The 21,208-nt window shown below is 43.8% G+C and overlaps 1 protein-coding gene across 5 annotated transcripts in view; it reads right to left on the bottom strand.

Moving 5' to 3' along the window:
• The window catches only part of Phf12 (PHD finger protein 12), a 44,224-nt gene extending 26,470 nt beyond the window's left edge, over positions 1-17,754 (bottom strand). For 2 of the 5 annotated variants that reach the window (XR_011705148.1, XM_027924407.3), the window contains exons 1-2: positions 17,108-17,754; positions 16,279-16,460 (exon numbers count right to left, since the gene is read on the bottom strand). Coding sequence is in view for 2 of the 5 variants with exons in the window: in XM_027924407.3 (XP_027780208.1) it covers positions 16,279-16,460; positions 17,108-17,173 (248 nt within the window). In the remaining 3 variants the exon portion in view is untranslated. Of the gene's footprint in view, positions 1-13,094; positions 13,202-16,278; positions 16,461-17,107 lie in introns of those variants that run through there. The other 3 variants (XR_003581107.3, XM_027924406.2, XM_071603914.1) reach the window with 3 other exon arrangements.
• Positions 17,755-21,208: the final 3,454 nt, after the last annotated feature.

The raw sequence follows: 21,208 nt of genomic DNA, 5'->3' as shown, positions 1-21,208 counted from the left end.
GCCTTGCACATGTGACGCACTGGGTTCGATCCTCAGCACCACATAAAAATAAATAAACAAAATAAAGATATTGTGTCCACGTATAGCTAAAAAAATATTAAAACAAACAAACAAAAAAACCTCTGGCCTTAAACAAGAACAAAGGCATTTGCAGGTAAATGATTGGTGTCGGAGAAGATAATGCTAAGTGAAGTTAGCCAATTCCAAAAAAACAAATGCTAAATGTTTTCTCTGATATAAGGAGGCTGACTCATAGTGGGGTAGGGAGGGAGAGCATGGGAGGATTAGATGAATTCTAGATAGGGATGAGGGGTGGGAGGGAAAGGGAATGGGCAGGGGATTAGCAAGGATGGTGGAATGTATTTGACATCATTATACAAAGTATGAAGACTTGAATTGGGTGTCAACATATTTTATATTCAAACAAAAATATAAAAAATTGTGGTATATATGTGTATTGAGAATTGTAATGCAGGGGCTGGGGTTGTGGCTCAATGGTAGAGCGCTCACCTGGCGTGTGCGAGGCCCTGGGTTCGGCCCTCAATACCACATAAAAATAAAATTAAAAAAAAAGGTATTGTATCCATCTGCAACTAAAAAATTAATATATATATAAAAAAAGGAATTGTTAAAAAAACAAAAACAACAAAAAAAAAAGGGCTGGGGATGTGGCTCAAGCGGTAGCGCGCTCGCCTGGCATGAGTGCGGCCTGGGTTCGATCCTCAGCACCACATACAAACAAAGATGTTGTGTCCGCCGAAAACTATTAAAATTCATTCATTCTCTCTCTCTCTTTAAAAAAAAAAAACACAAAGTACATGTATAAAGGCATGAATCGGCGTGAACATACTTTATATACAGAGATATGGAAAATTGGTCTATGTGTAATAAGAATTTGAATGCATTCCACTGCTGTCATGTATTAAAAAAAATAAAATCAATAAAAGATTAAAAACAAAACAAAACTTCTGGCCTGCAATTTCTGGCCCAAAACAACTGTTCACTGCTTTCCAACTCACTACTTTAACTATTACCTGAACTTAAAAACACTCTGTTATAAAACAGCTTATAAATGGGGCTGGGGTTGCAGCTCAGCGGTAGAGCACTTGCTTTAGCATGTGTGAGGCCCTGGGTTCGCTCCTCAGCACCACATATGAATAAATAAATAAAACAAAGATATTGTGTCCAAGTACAACTAAAAAATAAATTTGAAAAAAAAAATAGCTTATAATAATGCTTTGAATCTTCAGATTGTATGTACAACTGAAAGATACATGCTTCTCAGAGTTTGGTGTGGCTCTCTCTGAGGCAGGGAGAAGGCTTACCAACTGTTAAAAACAGTATTTATATACAACCTAATTGGAAAGCTGGTCAAGAACATTAATTTTCCAAAAATTAAAATTTCCTTGGGCTTGGGTTGTGGCTTAGTGGTAGAGGCTTACCTAGCATGTGCAAGGCCCTGGGTTCGATCCCCTGCACCACATAAAAATAAAGAGATGATGGATCTATTCTGGAGTCCTAAGGAGAAAACCATACACACACCCCAAATCTCCCCATAATGCCTGCACTGACAAACCTCTCTGTGTCAAAGATTCAAAGCCCAGAGCCAGATGATCCCAACTCACAGCCAAAGGATGTAGTCCAGTTTTAATTTAGAATGCCTCTTTCATTCACTAATGAGGCTGCAACTCACCACTGCAAGTGGAAGATGTTAGTAGTTGTCATGGTTCTTGGCTTTCTAATTAAGAAGATCTATTTCAAGACCTATAAGCAGAGTGGCTGTATCTAACCTCACTTATCCCCCTCGCCTATTAATACATGTGAACCTGCATGATATTAACATTTACTTCCGATTTAGTCACCACCAGTGGGACCTGTTGCTCCATAGCACCGTGTTAATTACCTACCAGTGCAAACAGTTTTTCTATATGGAACTGGGAGAAGGGGGAGGGGAAATAAGAGAACAAAGAGAGGAGGGGAAAGGTGGAGGGAGACCACAAAGCATAACGACTGCCTTTTATTTCAGAGACCTGTGTGTGTGTGTGTGTGTGTGTGTGTGTGTTACAACATTCAGAGAAAATGGTGTTAAGCTCTGGACCTTCTTTTTCTTTTTTTTATATGTGAGGTTACTGTAGTGTGGTTTTCAACTGTCCATACATCTAAGTGATAGAGGCATCACAAAACCTGAGCCAACAGTAACCTGAGAGACATGAAAATCTCACTTAACCAAATTAAAAGTGTTAGTGTATATCTTAGGACAAAAGAAAACAAGACAAGAGGATAAAAAATATTTATGAAAGAACACTCCATTTTTCCTTCCTGGACAAAATATTCAATTTAATACAAATACTTAACAAGAACACTATACAAACAACATGTCTGTACACAATATACCAAGAGCCTTCCACTAAGATTCTTTTATAAAAGAGGTCAGTCACATGAACTGGTAGGGGTCCCTCCTGTCAGAATCCATCATTCTCCAGGAATCAGAAGCTCTCTACCCATTTATGGCATTTTCAGCTGAAATATCAGACTAAGAGAGTTTTGACTGCCCCCATCATTATCTATATGTCCCTTGTCTTCTTTTGGTGGGAGGGAGTGTTCAGCAAGCAAACAATAGCACTGAGCAGTTTTGATTTTTAATTTCACAGTTCACAGGTCTCATCCATCCATCTAAGGTCCACTATCATATAAAAATCCTGCAATTATATTTAGCAGAATTCTGTAAGACCAACAGCAAAAGATAATATATACTCTTCTCAGACTGGCCCTGCTGCCCTCAGCCAGTTCAGAAAATGTACTAGTAGTAGCCAAAATGGTGACTGAATGTGATTGTTGACAGGACCACAATAATGTCTCAGCCTCCTGGCAGCCATCTTGATCTATGCAGGGACCTACGAGCCTTTTAAAAAATTATGGTGGTGCACACCTGAAATCCCAGGTTCTTGGGAGGCTGAGGCAGGAAGATTGCAAATTTGAGACCAGCCTGGGTAGTTTAGCAAGAGCAAGAGCCTGTCTCAAAACAAAATAAAATTTGAAGAAAAGGGAAAAGCGCTGGGGGTACATAGTTCAGTGGTAGCATGCCCCTGGTTTCAAAAAAAGAAAAAGAAAAAGAAAGGAAAAAAAACTCCACAGGACTTTCTTTCTGTGAACTAAAAAAATGTTCTAATAAAAGCTTAAGACATATTAGGTATAGTTTAATTAAATTTTTTTTTCTCTTTTGTACTGGGAATTGAACACAGGGATGTTTAATCACCAAGCCACATCCCCAGCCCTTTTTATTTTTTACTTTGAGACAGGGTCTTCTTCAGTTGTGTAGGGCTCACTAAGTTGCTTAAGCTGGCTTTGAACTTGTGCTCCTCCTGCTTTAGCTTCCCAAATCACTGGAATTACAGGGGTGTGCTATTGTGCCCAACATTTTTCCCACATTTTAAATTGGTCCATTATGGTTGTACATTTGGTGAGATTTTTTATTACTTATTTGTTCATGCACACAACATAATAATATAATTTGGCCAATGTAATTCTCTAGCACTTCTCTCTTCCTCCCCTTCTTCCACTCCCTGATAATTAAAAAAAATTTTAATTTAAATTAGAAGCCATAGCAATGTAGCAAATTTAACGATTTATGCTTTGAAGAAACAGAAGGAACATAATTTAATGAAATTCAAATGTCAGTAGAAACAGCAAGCGTTCTCTGGACACTTGGGTAGGTCTCAGCTTTTATCTTCAAGTATGGTCTACCTTTCAAAGGCAAAGAAGATGGCCTTACTGAAGGATGTCGGAGAGATGAAAGCAGAAAGTTCATGGGGTGCCTAAACCTTAATCTGTTACCCTCCTTTATTCTAGCTACTGACTCAAATACAGCTAATACCACAAAGTACATAAAAAATACAAGGACTGCTAGTTTTTCATGCAAAGCCTCAGTGGCAATGTTAACAAGGAAACCAATGAAGTGCCAGGCCACTACAAATGCCCCATTGAGAAACCTAGCTAGTTGCGTCACTTCCACAGGCATACAATTCTTTCAAACTAGCTGACTGTGCCCCCAAGTTTTATTGCCTTGTATTTTGAACTGACTTGTAATATCCTCTCAGCAAAGAGCACCTGAAGAAGAGTGCTAAAAGTTAGTTCAGGGAAAAGAGGGAGGGTAGAGCACCAGCAACCATACTGGATGTTTTCCTCTGCTACCTTTTCCACAAGCTGGGCCCAGTGCCACAGGGCCTGCTGTATCGGTGGCCTGGCTTGGCTACTCTTGTAATCCTGACTTCTCTGAAAAAAAGTTGGGCTGCATGCAAACATTTTTTAAATGGGGCTTCATTCCATCATTTCATGATAAATGCTGGAACCTAATGGTTTTGGAAAAGGGTCAACATTTTGACCTCAACAGTCATTTCCTCCCCCACCCCCGCCGCCCCGTGCCCCCAGCATAGTATTAGGGATTGAATTTAGGAGTGCTCTACTACTGGGCTATCCCCAGCCCCTTTTAAAAATTTTTTTGAGACAGGGTCTTGCTAAATTGCTCAGGCTGGTCTTGAACTTGCACACCTCTTGCTTCAGGCTCCCCAACAGCAGGGACTACAGGAGTGCATCAGGGTAAATAATCATTTTCTAATACTACTACCAGGGAATGTTCCATTGAAAGGAAGAATTGACAACTGCAACTGTGTATTCCATACAAGACTCAGAGCTATGGAAAACTGCTTACTGTTCAGTTGATAGTGATGTATCAAGAAAAAGGAAATAGCCAGGACATATTTTTTTTTGCAAACACACCTCAAGAATCTGAGCCAACAGGGCTTGGTGGTACACGCCTATAATCGGCTGGGAGGCTGAGGCAGGAGGATTGCAAGTTCAAAGCCAGCCTCAGCAATGGTGAGACACTAAGAAACTCAGTGAGACCCTGTCTCTAAATAAAATACAAAATAGGGCTGGGGATATGGCTCAGTGTAGAGAGCCCCTGAGTTCAATCCCTGGTACCCTCTCCCCCCCAAAAAAAAAGGAATCTGAGTCAGTTTACAGTGATTGGACTTAAAATTTTATAAAGGCTTGGAAAACTAAGAACACTAAAAATGTCCATACTTAAAAATGCAACTAAGGGGCTGGGGGTATAGTTTAGTGATAGAATGTTTGTCTAGTGTGCATAATGCCCTGTGCTCAAGCCTTAGCACTGAATAAAAAAAAAAAAAAAAAAAAAAGGAAGAAAAAAGAAAGCCAATAAAAATAAATAAATAAATAACTCAGCTAAATCCAGAGAACAAGTTTTTATTTAAGACACAGTTGCTTTTTCCTAAAGAGGGATTTCTGCTTAATTTACTTCCAATGACAGGGTCATAAAAAAGGTAAGGAAAGAGAATAATATTACTTGGTTCACAAAGCACAGGACTTGCTCCCTCCCTCCTTTTACCATTACCCTCTCCCTCCCATCCCCCAATTTTTCTCAAACCCCAGCCCCCCAAACACACAGGACTGAAGTAATCTCCTGGGCTTGCTATCACAAACCATGCTGTCATGGTTTGTCACAGCTAAGTGCTGACCTGGGCTTCCATAGCCTTTCACTTATACCCCCAGTGACCTATTTAGCAGTTTAATATACTTCTCAGAGATAGACAACCATGATTTTTCCCTTTGATCCACTTTTCTCTAGGATGACCCTTAAGCAAAGAATGATCATCCTAAAGGTCTACATAGGTGTACACAAATGTTAACGATTGAGGGAAGCCCTTTAAGAAATGCAGGAGGCATACAAGCTTTGGACATGAGTCATTTGCTGTTAAACTGCAGACTCTTCTTAACATACAGCTTACTTCAACACCAACAAACCACAGCCTACAAAGATGTCGGATATCACAAAATTAGGTGTTTCCTTTAGTATGACAGTTTGCTAAGTCAGAATGGCTATGGCAGGCAAAACCATGACAACCACAAAAGAGGGATAAAACAAACAATGTTTATCAAAAAGTCAAAATTAGTGACAAAATTCTCTCTATACTTAAGCTGATGCTCTTTCAGGTTAGGGACAGTGGTGCATACCTATAATCTCAGCTATTCATGAGGCTGAGGCAGAAGGATTGCATTTCAAGGTCAGTCTCCACAACTTCAGCAAGATCCTGCCTTAGGCTGGGGTTATAGCAGGGCTAAAGCACCCTTGGGTTCAATCCCCAGCACCAAGAAAAAAGATGATGCTCTTTCAAAAAATGGCAAGCAATGGGGGGGCTGGGGTTGTGGCTCAGTGGTAGAGTGCCTGACTAGCACGTGTAAGGCACTGGGTTTAATTCTCAGCACCACATACAAATAAATAATAATAATTTTTAAAAAGATCCATCGACAACTAAAAAAATTTTTTAAAAAATGGCAAGCAAGATCAAGGGAAGTTAAACATAGTCAATCTATTCAGATACATTTTGATGAAATTAATGGAGTATAATTTTCAGTGTTATCCAACCAACAATTGATGATTTTCAATTGAAAAAGTTCACCATATAGTTTATCACTAATCTTTCCAAAGCTTTGTTAAAACTGATAATCAGGGGGCTGGGATTGTGGCTCAGCGGTAGAGTACCTGCGTAGTACGGGCGGGACCTGGGTTCGGGTTCAATCCTCAGCACCACATAAAAATAAAGGCATTGTGTTGTGTTCATCTAAACCTAAAAAAAATGAATATTAAAAAACAAAACAAAAAAAAAAAAACCCCGATAATCAGCAGAACTCTAGCTGATGGTTCACTGAATGTGGGAATTTTAAAGCTTCTAGCTCATCACAGAAGCTGAAGGGGTGGTAGAAAGAAAAGAGTAGATCTGTGTTGCCTAATTTCATAATGCAGAGACTTATTTAGATTCACTCAAAGTTCTGTGCAATGCATTAGCTTCTCTGCACATATATAGACAAGAGAAAAATAACATTCAATATCTCTCAACTGGGCCTGTAATACCAACTACTCAAGAGACTGAGGCAGGAGAATAACAAGATCAAAGCCAGTCTGGATAACCTGAGCAAGACCCTGTCTCAAAAAATTGAAAACACAGGGTTGGGGATGTAGATCAGTGGTAGAACACTTACCTAGCATTCATGAGGTCTTGTGTTTAATTCACAGTACTGAAAAACAAACAAAACCCCCAAACTATCCCTCCCTGGGTCATGTTGAATAAAAACCTGCAAGTGTACTTGTGTTGCCACAAACAGGGTTCCACTTGGAACTCAAGATTGCTAGTAATTCTGAGGTTCCTTCACCTCTGCCTGGCATGGAGCTAAAATTATGTCTTTATGCTGTGGTTAAAAGTCAAACCTCAAGAAGAGTCCTCTATTGCTCTCTCAAGCTTATTTCAAAAAGAGTTTCATGCAAAGCCCAGATCAGTGGGAAAGATGACACTAGGTTCTGGCATGGAGTGTCTCCCAATCCTGCTCTTACTCTTAAGTGTTTTTTGTTCTGTCAAAATTGGGAAAATTTCCTGGGAGATATCCTGTATAACTTATCAGGAAATAGGAGAAGGGCAAAAATTAAACAACAAAGTGATTAACATATAGGAAAGCAAATGTAATTGGGGGAAACAATGATCACCTTGTGTGTGTGTATTAAATGAAGACATCACCCCCTAGGAATAACCCAGATATCGTTTCCATCCCCTAATCAATGTTTTTCTTTGCATGTCTCTCATTTGTAATACTACTTGGTATTATACAGCAGTGAGAAGAGGGAAAGGGCTTTTAAGCAGTTTTAGTGAGCATCTGTTCAGAGCAATGATAGTAAAAGGGAAAGACAAATGGCTCTGAATGAACAAATCAAAGTTTTCATTACTGGGCTGGGAATATAGCTCAGTGCTTAGCATGAACTAAACCCTGAGTTCGATCCCCAGCACTACAAAGAGAGAGAAAAAAATGTTTTTCATTACTTAGAAAATTTCACCAGCTGGGTGTGGTGGCAAATGCCTGTAATCCCAGGAGGCTGAGGCAGGAGGACTGCCAAGTTTGAGGCCAGTCTAGGCAGCTTAGTGAGACCCTTTCTCAAAACAAAAAGGTCTGGGTTATAGCTCAGTGATAAAGTGCCCCAGGGTTCAATACTCAGAACCACCAAGAGAAAAAAGAAATGAAAATCTTCACTTATCTACAAGATACATCAGAAATTTGCTTATTGTGAATTCAACAATTGCTCCAGGTAGTGGTCAAGTTCCTTCCAGTCAATGGGTCAAAATCAAATCTTTTGTTTCATTAATAAATTTTGTAGCCTTCAGTTTTGCTTTCTATACAAAATATGCTAAAACCTCATCTTTGTTCTCATTTGCTGAGACCCAGATTTACAAATACCTTAGGCTTGGGCTGAGGTTGTAGCTCAGTGTTAGAGCACTTGCCTAGCACATGTGAGGGTTTGATACTCAGCACCACATAAAAATAAATAAAATAAAGGTATTGTGTCCACGTACAAAGAAAGAAAGAAAGAAAGGAAGGAAGGACTTAAAAATAAATAAATAAATACCTTAGGCTTAAAGGATGAGGATTTTGGTATCTGGAAACCTGCAGGCAGGAAAAGGAGTCACCCTCTCATTCTTCTTAACTGCTCTCAAGTCATGGGAAAAGCAATCAGCTAGTGACCTGTGCATGCGTCCTGGGCATAGTGTCAAATCTGCAGTAGCAAAGTGCCTTTCTGAAATTTGGTCTAGGACTTGTACTGAATACAATGTCCTCCTCTTTCAGGAAACTGGCAAGGAGACTGTCCTACTCCTGTCCTGTGTCTCTTGGGAGACTAGCATTATGCAGAGGTGCTCTTATAAGTGTCACTCATTGAATGGCAATGCAGCTGATCATGTTGTACTCCCTAGGGCCTTGAACTTAAAGAAGAAGCCAAGAGGAGGGGGAAACAGACTTTTTCCCCCCCTTAATTTTCTGGTGACTTAAAACTCTGACACCTTAAAACGAGAATACATTTCCAGGAGCCTGTGCCACATTAATTTAGCAAGGGGCCATCAGAAGTCCAAAGAGACTCTTCTGCCACGGCAGCCTTGTTAACCACAAACTCAAGGAATTGTATATGTGCTGGGGATTGGTCAAGCAAGTTTAGAGATAGATTTCTTACTCATAATCAAAAGAACACAACATTCAACTTCATCTATTTCTCTATTACTGTCATATGTAGGAGAAAAACTGTACCCATTTTTGTTAAGAAGGAAGACACCTGCATTTCTAGGTAGCAAAAATCCTGTCTGGAGCATTAAAGCAAACTATTACTTTTTATGAGCTATATAAAACCTTCAGGCAAATATTCTCTGTACTCTTGTCTCCCTATTTACTACTATCTAGGCTTACACAAAGACACATAAACAGGTGAGCATGCTGCAGTGTACAAACAACTTTTTGATCTTGTTAACTGGGTTCCAAAGACAGCATATTAATTGCTCTGAAGGTATTTCTACCCCAAGCTGTTACCAATCAAACAAAGGCAATTAAATCTTTCTTCCTGGGCTGGGGATATAGAGTACCTGTCTATCATGGGCAAGATCCTGGATTTGATTCCCCAGCACTGCCAAAACAAAACAAAAAACTTCCTAAAATAAGGCCAAGTATGAGAAGTGCCTAAACAGAAATTTTCTATTGTGGCTGGTGAGTCTGGGTGGGCACCCTGCCCAAAGGCAGGTGTTTTTTTTTTAATTATTTCCTCTAGGGTAACTTTCAGCCTTAGACTTTTTTGCTAGGAAGTTACCCAGAGAAGTTGAAATACCAACATATAAAGCTACACTGTAAGGTTCTCTTTCACTTCAAGATGGTGAACCATCTTGACTAGATTTCACAGAAGAAACTTTTTACATCACTTCATGCCCACTAGGATGGCTTTAATCAAGACATAATAACAAGTGTTATCAAGGATGTGGAGAAACTGGAACCCTCACTCATTGCTAATGGGGAAATAAAATGATGCAGCCATATTGGACAACAACCTGGCAGCTCCTCCCAAAGGCTAAACATAAGAATTACCAAAGGACCCAGTAATTCCATCTATAAGTGCACATCTAAAAAGAAAGGAAAACCAAATATCCACAAAAACTTGCATCCAAATGTTCACAGCACCATTATTCACAACGGCAAAAAGCAGAAACAACTCAACTGTCTACCACCTGATGAACGGATAAACAAAATTAGTACATTCATACAACAGAATATTGTTCAGCCATGAAAACAAGTTGAAGTACTGGTAAATGTAACAGGATGAACGTTGAAAAGGTTTACTGAAGCAGGAAACCTGTAATTCTAGTGACTCAGGAGGCTGAGGCAGGAGGATTAAAAGTTCAGACCAACCTCAGCAACTTAGCAAGACCCTTTCAAAATAAAAAATAAAAAGGGCTAGGGATGTGACTCAGTAATTAAGTGACTCTGGGTTCAATCCTAGGTACCAAAAAAGGAAAAGAAAAGGTTTACTGAGTCCCTTTGAGTAATCTGATATATTACTTGTACTTTCGCTTAGAGGTTAACAAATATCAAAATACAGTGAGTTTCTTCCAACACATAGTAATGACTACTTGAATCTCCTTTCAGTTCAAACTAGACAATTGTACATTCCTGATGCAGCTTTAAAAAAATATTCCTGGAAGAATACTTGACCAAGAATTTATAACAGACTATTAAGAATCTGACCTCCAGATTCAAAATAAGGCAGTAAACCTTGCACATTCATGTCTATAAAAAACACCTAATTTACAAAGGCCCCAAATTGTCCTAATATATTAGTGGAGCCCATTTATAAAGTACTTTGAGAGCCTTAAGGAGTAGTGGGAAATTGATAAATCATAACTGCGTCCTACCTTTTAAGGAGTATGGCAATTAATTTTGGAATAGGTCTAAAATGAAAAATTCCAACGGTACCATTAAGTATTTTCTTTAATCTACACAGAAACCTTCACCTTTTAGGAGTATTATCTCCTTTTCCATTTTTAAAAAAAATTTTTTTTCAGTTGTTGATGGACCTTTGATTATTTATTAATTTATATGTGGTTCTGTGAATTGAACCCAGTGCCTCACATATGCTAGGCAAGCACCCTACCATTGAGCCACAACTTCAGCCCCTCCTTTTCCATATTTTAATATCTCTGATATTTCCTCTCTCAACCTAAGCCATTTGGGCCACAAACACACTAAATACTTTTTGTTTGTTTGTTTGTTTATTCATTCATTTGGAGTTGGGGGCCTTAATGTGTTGCCCTGGCTGGCCTAGAACTCCTGGGCTCAAGTGATCCTTTTTCTTTTCTTTTCTTTTTTTTTTTTTTAAGTGATCCTTTTTCCTAAGGCTTCAAGCTCTCACCACTGTGCCTTGCTCTGTTTGTTGTTTTTTTTTCCCCCTGCAGTGGTGGGAATTAAACCCAGGACTAGGACTGCATGTTATTCTTACAGAAAATGCAAAAAAAAAGAAGAAACAAAATAAACATAAAATCAAACTAGCACCTGACATAGTAGTGCACACCTAAAGTCCTAGAGACTTGGGAGACTGAGGCAGGAGGATCACAAGTTCAAAGCCAGCCTTAACTTAGCAAGGTCCTAAGCAACTAAGTGAGATCCTGTCTCAAAATAAAAAATAAAAAGGGTTGGGTTAAACACCTCTGGATTCAATCCCTGGTACCAAATAAATAAAAAAATAAATAAAAACAAAAACCTAAACCAATCAGGTTGTGTATTGTGGAATCATTTAACTACTGATGGGGCAGAGTAAGGGGAGGAGAGGGAATTCAGACATAGTAACCTCTATTCTTCAGCATCAGGTTTCTAAGAATTTACTGTGCTAAAAACAACAGATTCATAAGACAATGTTAAAATAAAAGTATTTTGATTTATTGTTTACCTGATATTAGTCTAATGAGGAGTTAAACAACAAAAATCACAGAAAACCCACTCCTTAAGAAATTCAAACAACAAAGATTTTTATTCTAGAGTCTGTGAGTGAAACCTTTGTTATGACTCACTGAAAATTAAATATGCAAAACTCCAATCTGAGCTTAGTTTTGCCTGTGCAGAGACCTTTTTACTCTCATTCTTCGAAAACCTCATTTTGGATCTTGCTGCCAACACCAGAGAGAGGAAAGCCGGCCAACAATTCCAAATATAACATGCGGAGGCAAATGCTACAGAAATCTGTCTGACGGGAAGGGACCATGTTGAGGTCTGCAGAGGTAGGTGCACTTCTCAATCCAACCGTTTTGGTCCCTGTCTGGAGCAAAATGCCATGAGAAAGCAATGCGAGGAAATCAGCCAATTTCTAGTCAGCCTCATTACTGATGCCTTATGGTATTCACTCTATTAGTGATAACAATTTTTCCGTTTCTCACACAGAAAGATGGGTCAGCAACAACTAAACCACCACCAATTATTACACTATTTAACAGATTTTTAAGGATCAGTCCCTGAAAATCTGAATTTTCAGAAAGCTCAACTTATAGCATGATTATTATGACAAAGATCAGTTTCACCAGGGAACACTTAAAAACATATCTCTTTCCAGTTCTCTAGGGGCAAGCTTAGTAACCCCTATTATCACTCTGAATAATTGATAAACCAGTTAAACTTGGATAAAATGATTACACTATCACTTAAACAAAGACCTCTGCTTCTCAATTTTAATTCTTCAGTGAGGTCATGGTACTACTGAGCACAGAATAATTCATTCCCTAGCCCAGATAATCATTACAGAAAACCCCGAAATATGGCTTCCCATCTAATTGGGAAGAGATGAGGTTTCCTCATAACAACACTGTGGTCCCTGAAAAAAGACAGGGCAATGAAAATAGCTTATTTGACTAGTCATTTCCTTCAGTAATTTATCTTAGAAAAATCCCCATGAGTCAAGAGGATTATAGAGTTCAAAGCCAGCCTCAGCAACTTAGCAAGTCCATGAGTTAAATCCCCAGTACCCCCCCAAAAAACCCAAAAACCAAAAAACAAAAAAAACACGGTTATGGCTAATGTCACTAAGACCAGAGGTAGTTTGCCAAGAAATCCCTTCTACAACATTTTTTGGGGGGTGGGGTGGGGATTGAAATCAGGGGCATTCAACCACTGAACCACATCCCCAGCCCTATTTTGTATGTTATTTAGAGACAGGGTCTCACTCAGTTGCTTACCGCCTTGCTTTTTGCTGAGTCTGGCTTTGAACTCTCTCGATCCTCCTGTCTCAGCCTCCTGAGCCACTGGGATTACAGATGGTGCCACTGTGCCAGGCCACTTCTACAACATTTTATTAAATCCTGTTCACTGTGAAGCAGACTGGTAAGAGACACTAGAGACTTCAGAAAGGACTTATATCACAGAACTTTTAAAGGAGAAAGCAGCACTGCAATTGTCACCTACAGCATTTGTCAAATTCCAGCTTCTCTCTTATGCATTCTGTATATGATGGAAATTTTCACTACTTATCTAAATAATCCAGTCTTAGTTCAAAAGGAAAGCAAGAGAAAATATAGTCATGTAGCCTAATCTCATGCCCGTATGGTACAAGTAAGCAATGAATAGGACAAATTAATGAAAACATACTCAGGGATCAAAATTTTTCAGAAATATTAATTGCCTGACCTCACCAGGCTGGTTGAATTGGTTAATGAAGTATTTTACTTTTGTGTGAGTGAGGGTTAGGAGGCAGGAAAGTGGGATAAGTCTTACTTATCAAATGATTCATGCAGGAAATTCCTATTTAAAAAAAGATTTCCTAGGGCTAGGGATATAGCTCAGTTGGTAGAGTGCCTGACTTACATGCACAAGGCCTTGGATTCAATCCCCAGTACCACAAAAGATTTCCTGCCTTTTCACGAATGATTAGAAAGTTATGTGATTTAGATAATAACTCAGCTAAGTCAACAGTACATTTAGTAGTGGCATCTTCAAAAAGAAATTGAAAATGTGAAGCAACCCTATCTCATTTAGTACAATTCTCAAATCTCTGATTACCAGGTCCCATTCACGGTCTCAAAAAAGAAAAAAAAAAAAAGTATTCAATGAAATGCACAGCCTGGACAAATGGGACTCTCACCATCAGTTAGAAGTTCCTCCCTCTCTCTCCTTTCTCTCCTTCCAAGCTAAAGCAGAAACTGTTGCTTATTACAATTTGACAAGTTTTAGACCACATCTAATTAAGAGATTCAGAGGTTAGGTTTCAGAGTTTAAAAGCCCAATCTCAGACAAAATAACACTTTTTTTATGCTTCAGGTTTCTATTAAATAATTTCAGCATTGTCAAACAAATAAGACTTACACCACTTCATCCCAGGGGTAAAAAATTAGCCCACACTTTAAATCAAGAAGTCTAGCCAGGTGACTACTTGGGAGGTTGAGGCAGGAGGCACCCAAATTTGAGGTCCATGTGGGCAACTTCCAAAGACCCTGTCTCAAAAAACAACAAAAAGCAAAACAACAACAACAACAAAACCCTCCCATGTCTAGAGGATGTAGTTCAGCCCTTGTCTAGCATGTGTGAGGCCCTGGATTCAAATCCCTAGAACTGGGGGAGGAGGGGAGAGGGAAGTCTACAACCCCCAGTCCAAGCACACATATCAAACCTCCACAAAAAATTGTAAGCATTACAATATATTCAGATACAACTCTCTCCTGTGTTCAAGAGCAGCAAAAGAAACTTCAGAGGAATTTTCTCCAAGTGGATTACACTTCAGAGGAAGGAAAAGCTAAAAAAAAAATCACAGGTCCTTACAGCTGGTCTTAGTCACTTTATAATAAAAATTTAAAGGCCAGCAGCAAAGCTTCATCCAGGATAATCATTTTTGGCTGTGTAACATTACAAATTAAGATGGGGTGCCCTTCTAGGCAAAAGTATCTTGGGAATGGTAACGGGAGCTTCCCACATAACTTCTGACCACAGACTTAGTATCAGTCATCTGTCTAATAAGTGTTCCAAAACCTGTAATTAGTACAAATAAAGGAGGCACTATTTCACAAACCCAGAGAAGGAATGTAAATGCAACAATGGACAGACCTTAAGAGAAATCCCTCCCGACTTGTTAACAGTGAGCTAAAAAGGCAACATCAAAAACAAAACAAAAAAAAACCCAGGGGTGGTAAAAAAAAATAGCCCTCTCTCCTTCATGCTTTCTCCAGCCTGCCTCCTTTCAGAGGCCTGCCTCAGTCAACTGTTGCTGAACAGAACAAGATACAATCTGGGTTCGCTGGGCGGATGGGGGATTTGTGTAGAGGACAGAGGTGATTTCTGCAGGCAGAAGATGGAGTTTAAACTCTTCTTTGCCGGATTTTCTATGCTGAGCTGCAGAGGAGGATCAAGCAGCGGGCAATCAACCCAGGTCCCTCCCTCTCTCTTCGGTCTCTCCCCTCCCTTCGCGTTCAGAAAGGCGGGCGGGGAAAGGGTGGGGGGAGAGCAAGGCTTTCCAGTTCTCGCTTCTTAAAAATGCCTTTCCGGAGTCACCGCACACAATCCTACCCCGGCAGCAAAGAATTTTGCGGCGAAGGGTTCGCCGATCCGGAGCAGAGAAGTGAAATCGGCGCCCAAGGGCAATTTTAATTGTCTAACCCGGCTCGATTTCCTAAGAGGCGGCAGCGCGGGGAGGGAAAAGGGAGGAGGAAGGCAGCTCTGAGAGGCAACAGGGGGCAAGCCGAGGCAGAGAAAGGGACCAAAGCGGAGAGATCCCAGTCCCAGTCCCCAAGGAGCTTCTGCAGAAAGGACTCCAGGGCTGTCCCCACCTTTCGTCGGAAAACGTTTGCAAATCATATATGCAGCCAAAATGGCGCTGAGAATAAAAATATAATTTAAAGGCAGGTCGCCATATTGTAAACAGAGAGGCAAAGAACAGGAGAACTAGAGACACCCTCCATGATTTCCTCCACAGCCGCAAGCACCGGGTCGCCGAGGTCTGGACCAGGGTGGCTGGACAGCCGGGGGCTCCGCGCACCCACCCCGAGGAGATCCCGGCCCCGCAGGAGCCCTGAAGGTGGCGGGCGCGCGAGCAGCCGAGCTGCACTGAGCCGGGAGCTCCTCCCCTTCCTCCCCCGCCACCGCCGGCCGTATTCGGCCCGCTGGGTCTCGACTCCCCAGAGACTTCCAATCTCAGATGAGGCTTGCCTCATTCTTCCCAACACCCACCCCTGGGTCCGGACCCACCGCTGCCGGTTCCTGCAAAACGGCCAGTTCGCGGCAGCACACGGGGGCGGGGAGGCGCTCGCCCCAGCGGCTGCAGAGTCAGCTAGCGGCTACAAGCGCCCGTTATTTCAGCAGGCAGGGGCAGGCCAGGTGAAGGAATGTGTCGAGGAGGGTCAGCCAAGGGACTCCAAAGGGGTCCCCAGACCTTACCAGCACTGGAGGTGGAAGGCAGCCGGGCAGTGGTCGCAGCACAGGAGATCTCCACCTTCCTTGCAGCTATCGCAGCTGTCGTGGTTGGTGGCCCTGCCGCTTCTTCGGGGCTCCTTCTCCGGCTTCCGACTCCGCTTTTCTGCCTCGTCCGACTTGGGGGGAGCCAGCAGAGCTTGGATTTGCTGCACACACATACAAACAGCGTGTGTGCATACTCGGAGTTCCCGGGCAGTCCGTCGCCCCCCCGGCGCGGCTTCTCCGTCACCCACCCCTCTCCCCCCTTTTGTCCTTCTTCCTCCCATCCAGGCTGCTCCCAGAACCTCTCAGCCCCCGGAACCAGGGGGAGCCCACCCTAACTGCGTTCCTGCCGCACAACAACGAGAAGAGCTTCTTCCAAATGGGGAGGATCAGGGTAGGGGGATGGGGAGAGGGTGCGCGGTTCCCTTCTCGCCACTTCCTTGTATGGACAGTGGGGGACTCCAAAGCCCAGCTCCGGAGAGGCCCGAAGCCCGGTACCCGGACGTGTTGGGGGAAGCACAAAGGGGCCGACAAGAAGGGGGTGGGGAGGCCCGCCGGTGCAACGAGATGGAGTGGGCTGGAACTCGGGAGAGCAAAATCGAGGGCGGCGGGTAGGTGAAACTGCTGCAAACGTCCTCGGAGACTGAGCTCAAGCCCCCAAATTGCAAAGATGGGAGAGAGACTGGGCGAGGAAGAAACCCCCCCCTCCCTCGGTGCTCTAGTGCTTTGAGCTTAGGGTCGGCTTTGTGGGGCGGAGGGCGGAGGTTCCCTCCCGACGCTGGGGGAAGAGGATGAGGAGGGCCACTCTTACCTCCATCAGCCCCCCCGACGTATCCAAGTCGTACACGATCGTCTTGGTCTCCATTTTCTCCCACATTCATCCAACTCCCGGGCTGGGCGCTCTCTCCTCCGGCCCCCCCAACCCCGGGGGGAGGGGGGATTTGGGGGAAGGGGGGGCTCCTGACCCCGGTTCCCCTTCTTTTTTCCCAACACGGGTCCCGACTTCCTCGCCCAGGCTCCCCCCCACCCCCCGGCCCCCAGTTCCTGGGACGGCAGCGTCCTCCCCACGGGCCGTGAGGGGGGAGCGGCCCCTCAGTCCCGGCCCAGCGGCTGACTGCACAGTGGGTCCCGGCTCCGGGGGTCAGGCCTCGGCGGGGCCTAGTCCCACAGGCTAAAGCCGGCGCTGGTGACCGCTGGTCCGGCCGGGAAGGCTGGCGGGCGCTGCCATCCCGGGGTTGGGGGGATCGGGGGGGGGGCTGAGAGGTTAGGTGAGGTTGTGGTACGTGAGGTGACTTGGGGGAGGGTATTGGGGGGTGGTCCCCGGGCTCCGCCTCTCGCCGCCGCCGCCGTCTGCGTCCCGGCTGCCGCGCACTTGGCGCAAACTTACCGCGAGCGCCCGCAAAGCCACCCGCGCAGGCGCCCCGGGATCGCGGCTCGCCGCGCGCAACCGCAGTGACAGCCGGCGACCGGGCTCCCGCGCAGCCGCGGTAAGGGGGTACCCCCCAGCGCGCAGCCGCGCTGGCATCCGGCTGGAGCCCCGAAGCCCCGCCTTTCTGCCCTGCGCCAGCGTACTGAGCTAAAAGGGCGGGACCTGATGTCTCGCGCAGGCGCCTGGGAAAGCTCACAGGGGTCATGGCGCAGCCGCACGAACCTGGGGACTCTTCATCCATTGGTGTTTTGTGTGTAGACCGAGAGGACGCTGTTCCCGCGCAGGCGTATTGGGCGTGCTCCCCTCCCGCCCCATAACCACACTGCCGGCTCCCGCGCAGGCGTATTGTCACCTGCAGGCCCTCAAAAGAAAGCTGCTCTTTTCGCCATTTTGGTAATGGGACATGGGCTATCGTGCCCTTGAAGTCCTCAGGCACGAGCAGGAAGGAGCAAGGTGTGGTGATGGATGGAGCTGGTAGGCTGTCGGCGATAGCGGTATTCATTGGGATATTGTACTGGACTATTTGGTTCCGGCGTCAGGTGTGGCTGGACCAGGCCGCCATATTAGTAAAGCGAAAAGAAAAGCCATTGCGACAAAAAACGACGCCTTTGGTGGCGGACTGGGTGGCTGCTATTCCCACATCACTCCCGCTCCCGACAGTTAATTGTAGCCCGACCATCCCTGCTTTGTATGGTGACGGCACTGTGGGGTGTTCCACCTGCCTATTACTACCATCTTTTGATAACTCTCCCTGAGAACTGTTCTTCGAGATGAAGCCAAAAGCCGAGAGTCCGTATAATTGACCACGCCCAGCTGCCTGACTTACAGTGGACTCCAACTCCCAGTTTGCAATGCGCAGAGGGGTCAAAGGGTGAATGGGCGCGCTTTGCACTCTGGGAACAAGAATCGCGATAGTTCTGATGGATTGTAGGAGTCGTAGTTCCGTGTGCGTGCGGTGCTCCGTACTGTAGGGTGGATCAGGGAGAGTGGTTTGCCCTCTGGGAAGGGATACTTCTGAGAGCTGCCGAGCTGTGTACTGGGATTTGTAGTCTGAACCCTCTCACCTCGAATTCTGGGCGGAGAGTCATGCTTCTGTCTCGGCGCTGGCCCCTCCCCTTCCCTTGGTATACTACTCCAGACAGTGGATGAAGCAAATGAGGAGGGAGCTGCGTGGTTGTCTCTGACAATAAGCGTTTAATTATCGTTGTTGACATGTATATGTGTCCCGCTTTTTTTTTCCCCTGCTTTTTTTTTGGGGGGGGGAGGAGTGTTTGGGGGATTGAACCCAGGGGCGTTCAACCCCTGAACCACGGTCCCCAGTCCTTTTTATTTTTTATTTTGAGACGGGCTTCACTAATTTGCTGAGGTTTTTTATCCTTTTACCTCAGCCTCCGGAGTCTCTGGGATTATAGGCATGCGCCACCATGTCTGGCTGCTGCCCACTTCTAATGTGAAGGCACACACAAAACATTCTCGAGTTGTAAAACTGAAAAGGGCTTAGAGACCACCTAATTTAATCCATTTCCAGTTGGACGTATGGAGCAGTGATTTGCAGAGCTCACATAAGTGACTTTATGGCAAACCTAAGCATGAAACATTTCTTGATTCACAAACCAGACAGTGTCCACTACGCCATGCTTGCAGTCTCCAAGGAATTATTGCCGCTGCAACAATTGGGACATTAAGGAGGAGGAGTTAGGGTGGGGGTGAGAGTGTGTGCAGTATCAGGTTTCTGGTTTTCTAAACTTTCACTCTGCCTTTTTTTTTAATACATATTTTTTAGTTGTATTTGACACAATACCTTTATTTATGTATTTATATGTGGTGCTGAGGATCGAACCCAGGGCCTGGCACGTGCTAGGTGAGTGCTCTACCACTGAGCCACAACCCTAGCTCCTTCTTTAAAAAAAAAAAAAATTTTTTTTCAGTTGTAAATGGACCCAATATCATTATTTATTTATTTATTTTTATGTGGTGCTGAGGAGCTAGCCCAGTGCCTCACGCATGTGAGGTGAGGCAAGTGTTCTACCATTGAACTACAACCCCAGCCCTAAACTTTCACTCTTCTGATTACTATTTTGGTACCTTAAAAGAGTAAGCTCACGCAGTAGTAAAGAATGTCATGTAAATTTACTACTTTATGCCTTCTGTCAGCCTTAGCAAACAACAGACTTTATTGGGTCAGAGGTGTGATCCTCAGAAAGGGAGCTAGACTGCTTGTATGGAAGAGGCAAAACCTTGTTCTTCCTGTAATTGTACTTTATGTCACAATCCCTTAGAAGTTAACACTTCATGTGCCCTCTTTGGTTTCATTCCCCCTGCTGAGAGCCCAGTTATGCTGCTGTGTCAGCCTGAAGGTATTATGGGAGAGAGAAGTCAGCCATTGGCACATACCCAGTAAGCAGAGCTTTGCTTTGATCATCACTATCAGTTGCAGCTGAGAACAGGAACAGGCCGGGGCCAATGAAGGAAACAAGACTTGACTTTGTTGACAAGTGCCAGGGGAGCTAGACACTCCACACACTTTCCCTCTTGGAAGTTGGAAGATAGGTCAGCCTAGTGGTGACAGGAGTTGGTGCCACCTTGGAGAGCTCCTGCGCTAGTTGTTTAAGAGGAATTGGGGAAGAGCAGGTGGGATACAGATGCCTTTGGAAGCGACCTCTTGTGGCTAATATAGGCATTGCATTCTGCATGAACTGGAACTTATGGTTCCTTCAAAGCTGCTTGTCTAATGCCATGATTTGTGGTCAAGACCTCCCAATTGGAAGACTTCAGAAGCTGAAGGTGCTGGTTGCTGCTATTTTTTATTTCAGGGACTTTTGTCTTCTGGCTTTTGAGTTCCCATATTTCCCTTGCTCTTATTCTGGAGAGCAGCCATGCAGGGCACACCTCTAACAAGCATGGAATGTGCATGCTGGGGACCTACGCCAAGCAGATACTTTCATCTCAGGAAGCTCTGTGGGATATATGGAGGGGGAAGTCAAGTAGATCCCACCTAGCCACTCTTTCCATATCCCCTGGGCTTTTGCCTAACTTAGGCACCAAACCCTTAAACTTCATTGTCCCTGCTCTTGACAATCTGGATGGTTTCTGAGGCTAAGTCAAACTAAGGCTTAATGTCCAGGAGTTCAGTTTCTGATCCCTATTCCAATTTACCAAGGCTTGCTTGCTTGCTTGCTTGAAAAGAAGGGAAAGGAGAGATGTGTCAGGCTTCCTGGGTCTTGTTGGCAATCCAGTGGCATTGAAAAAGGTTTGGTAGTGTGCCAGCTTACTTTTCTAGATCTAGTAGAGGAAGAAGTGAGGTATTGGAATGAATGAACAGCTGGGTTCCTAGGCTCTCACCCCTGTGGCACCACCCAGTGGAAGCTCTCATTTCACCTGCCATTTGTTGCATTGACCTTTTGGGGACCATGGTGCCTACTCAACTGCATGTAAAATAAAAGCTGAGGGATATTGGTTAGTGGGTTCAGCATACTATATGGT

Source organism: Marmota flaviventris, chromosome 17, assembly GCF_047511675.1.
Source record: "Marmota flaviventris isolate mMarFla1 chromosome 17, mMarFla1.hap1, whole genome shotgun sequence".
NCBI lineage: Eukaryota > Metazoa > Chordata > Mammalia > Rodentia > Sciuridae > Marmota > Marmota flaviventris.
The sequence above is the reverse complement of the archived record's forward strand: the minus strand, read 5'-3'. Positions and strand labels throughout refer to the sequence as shown.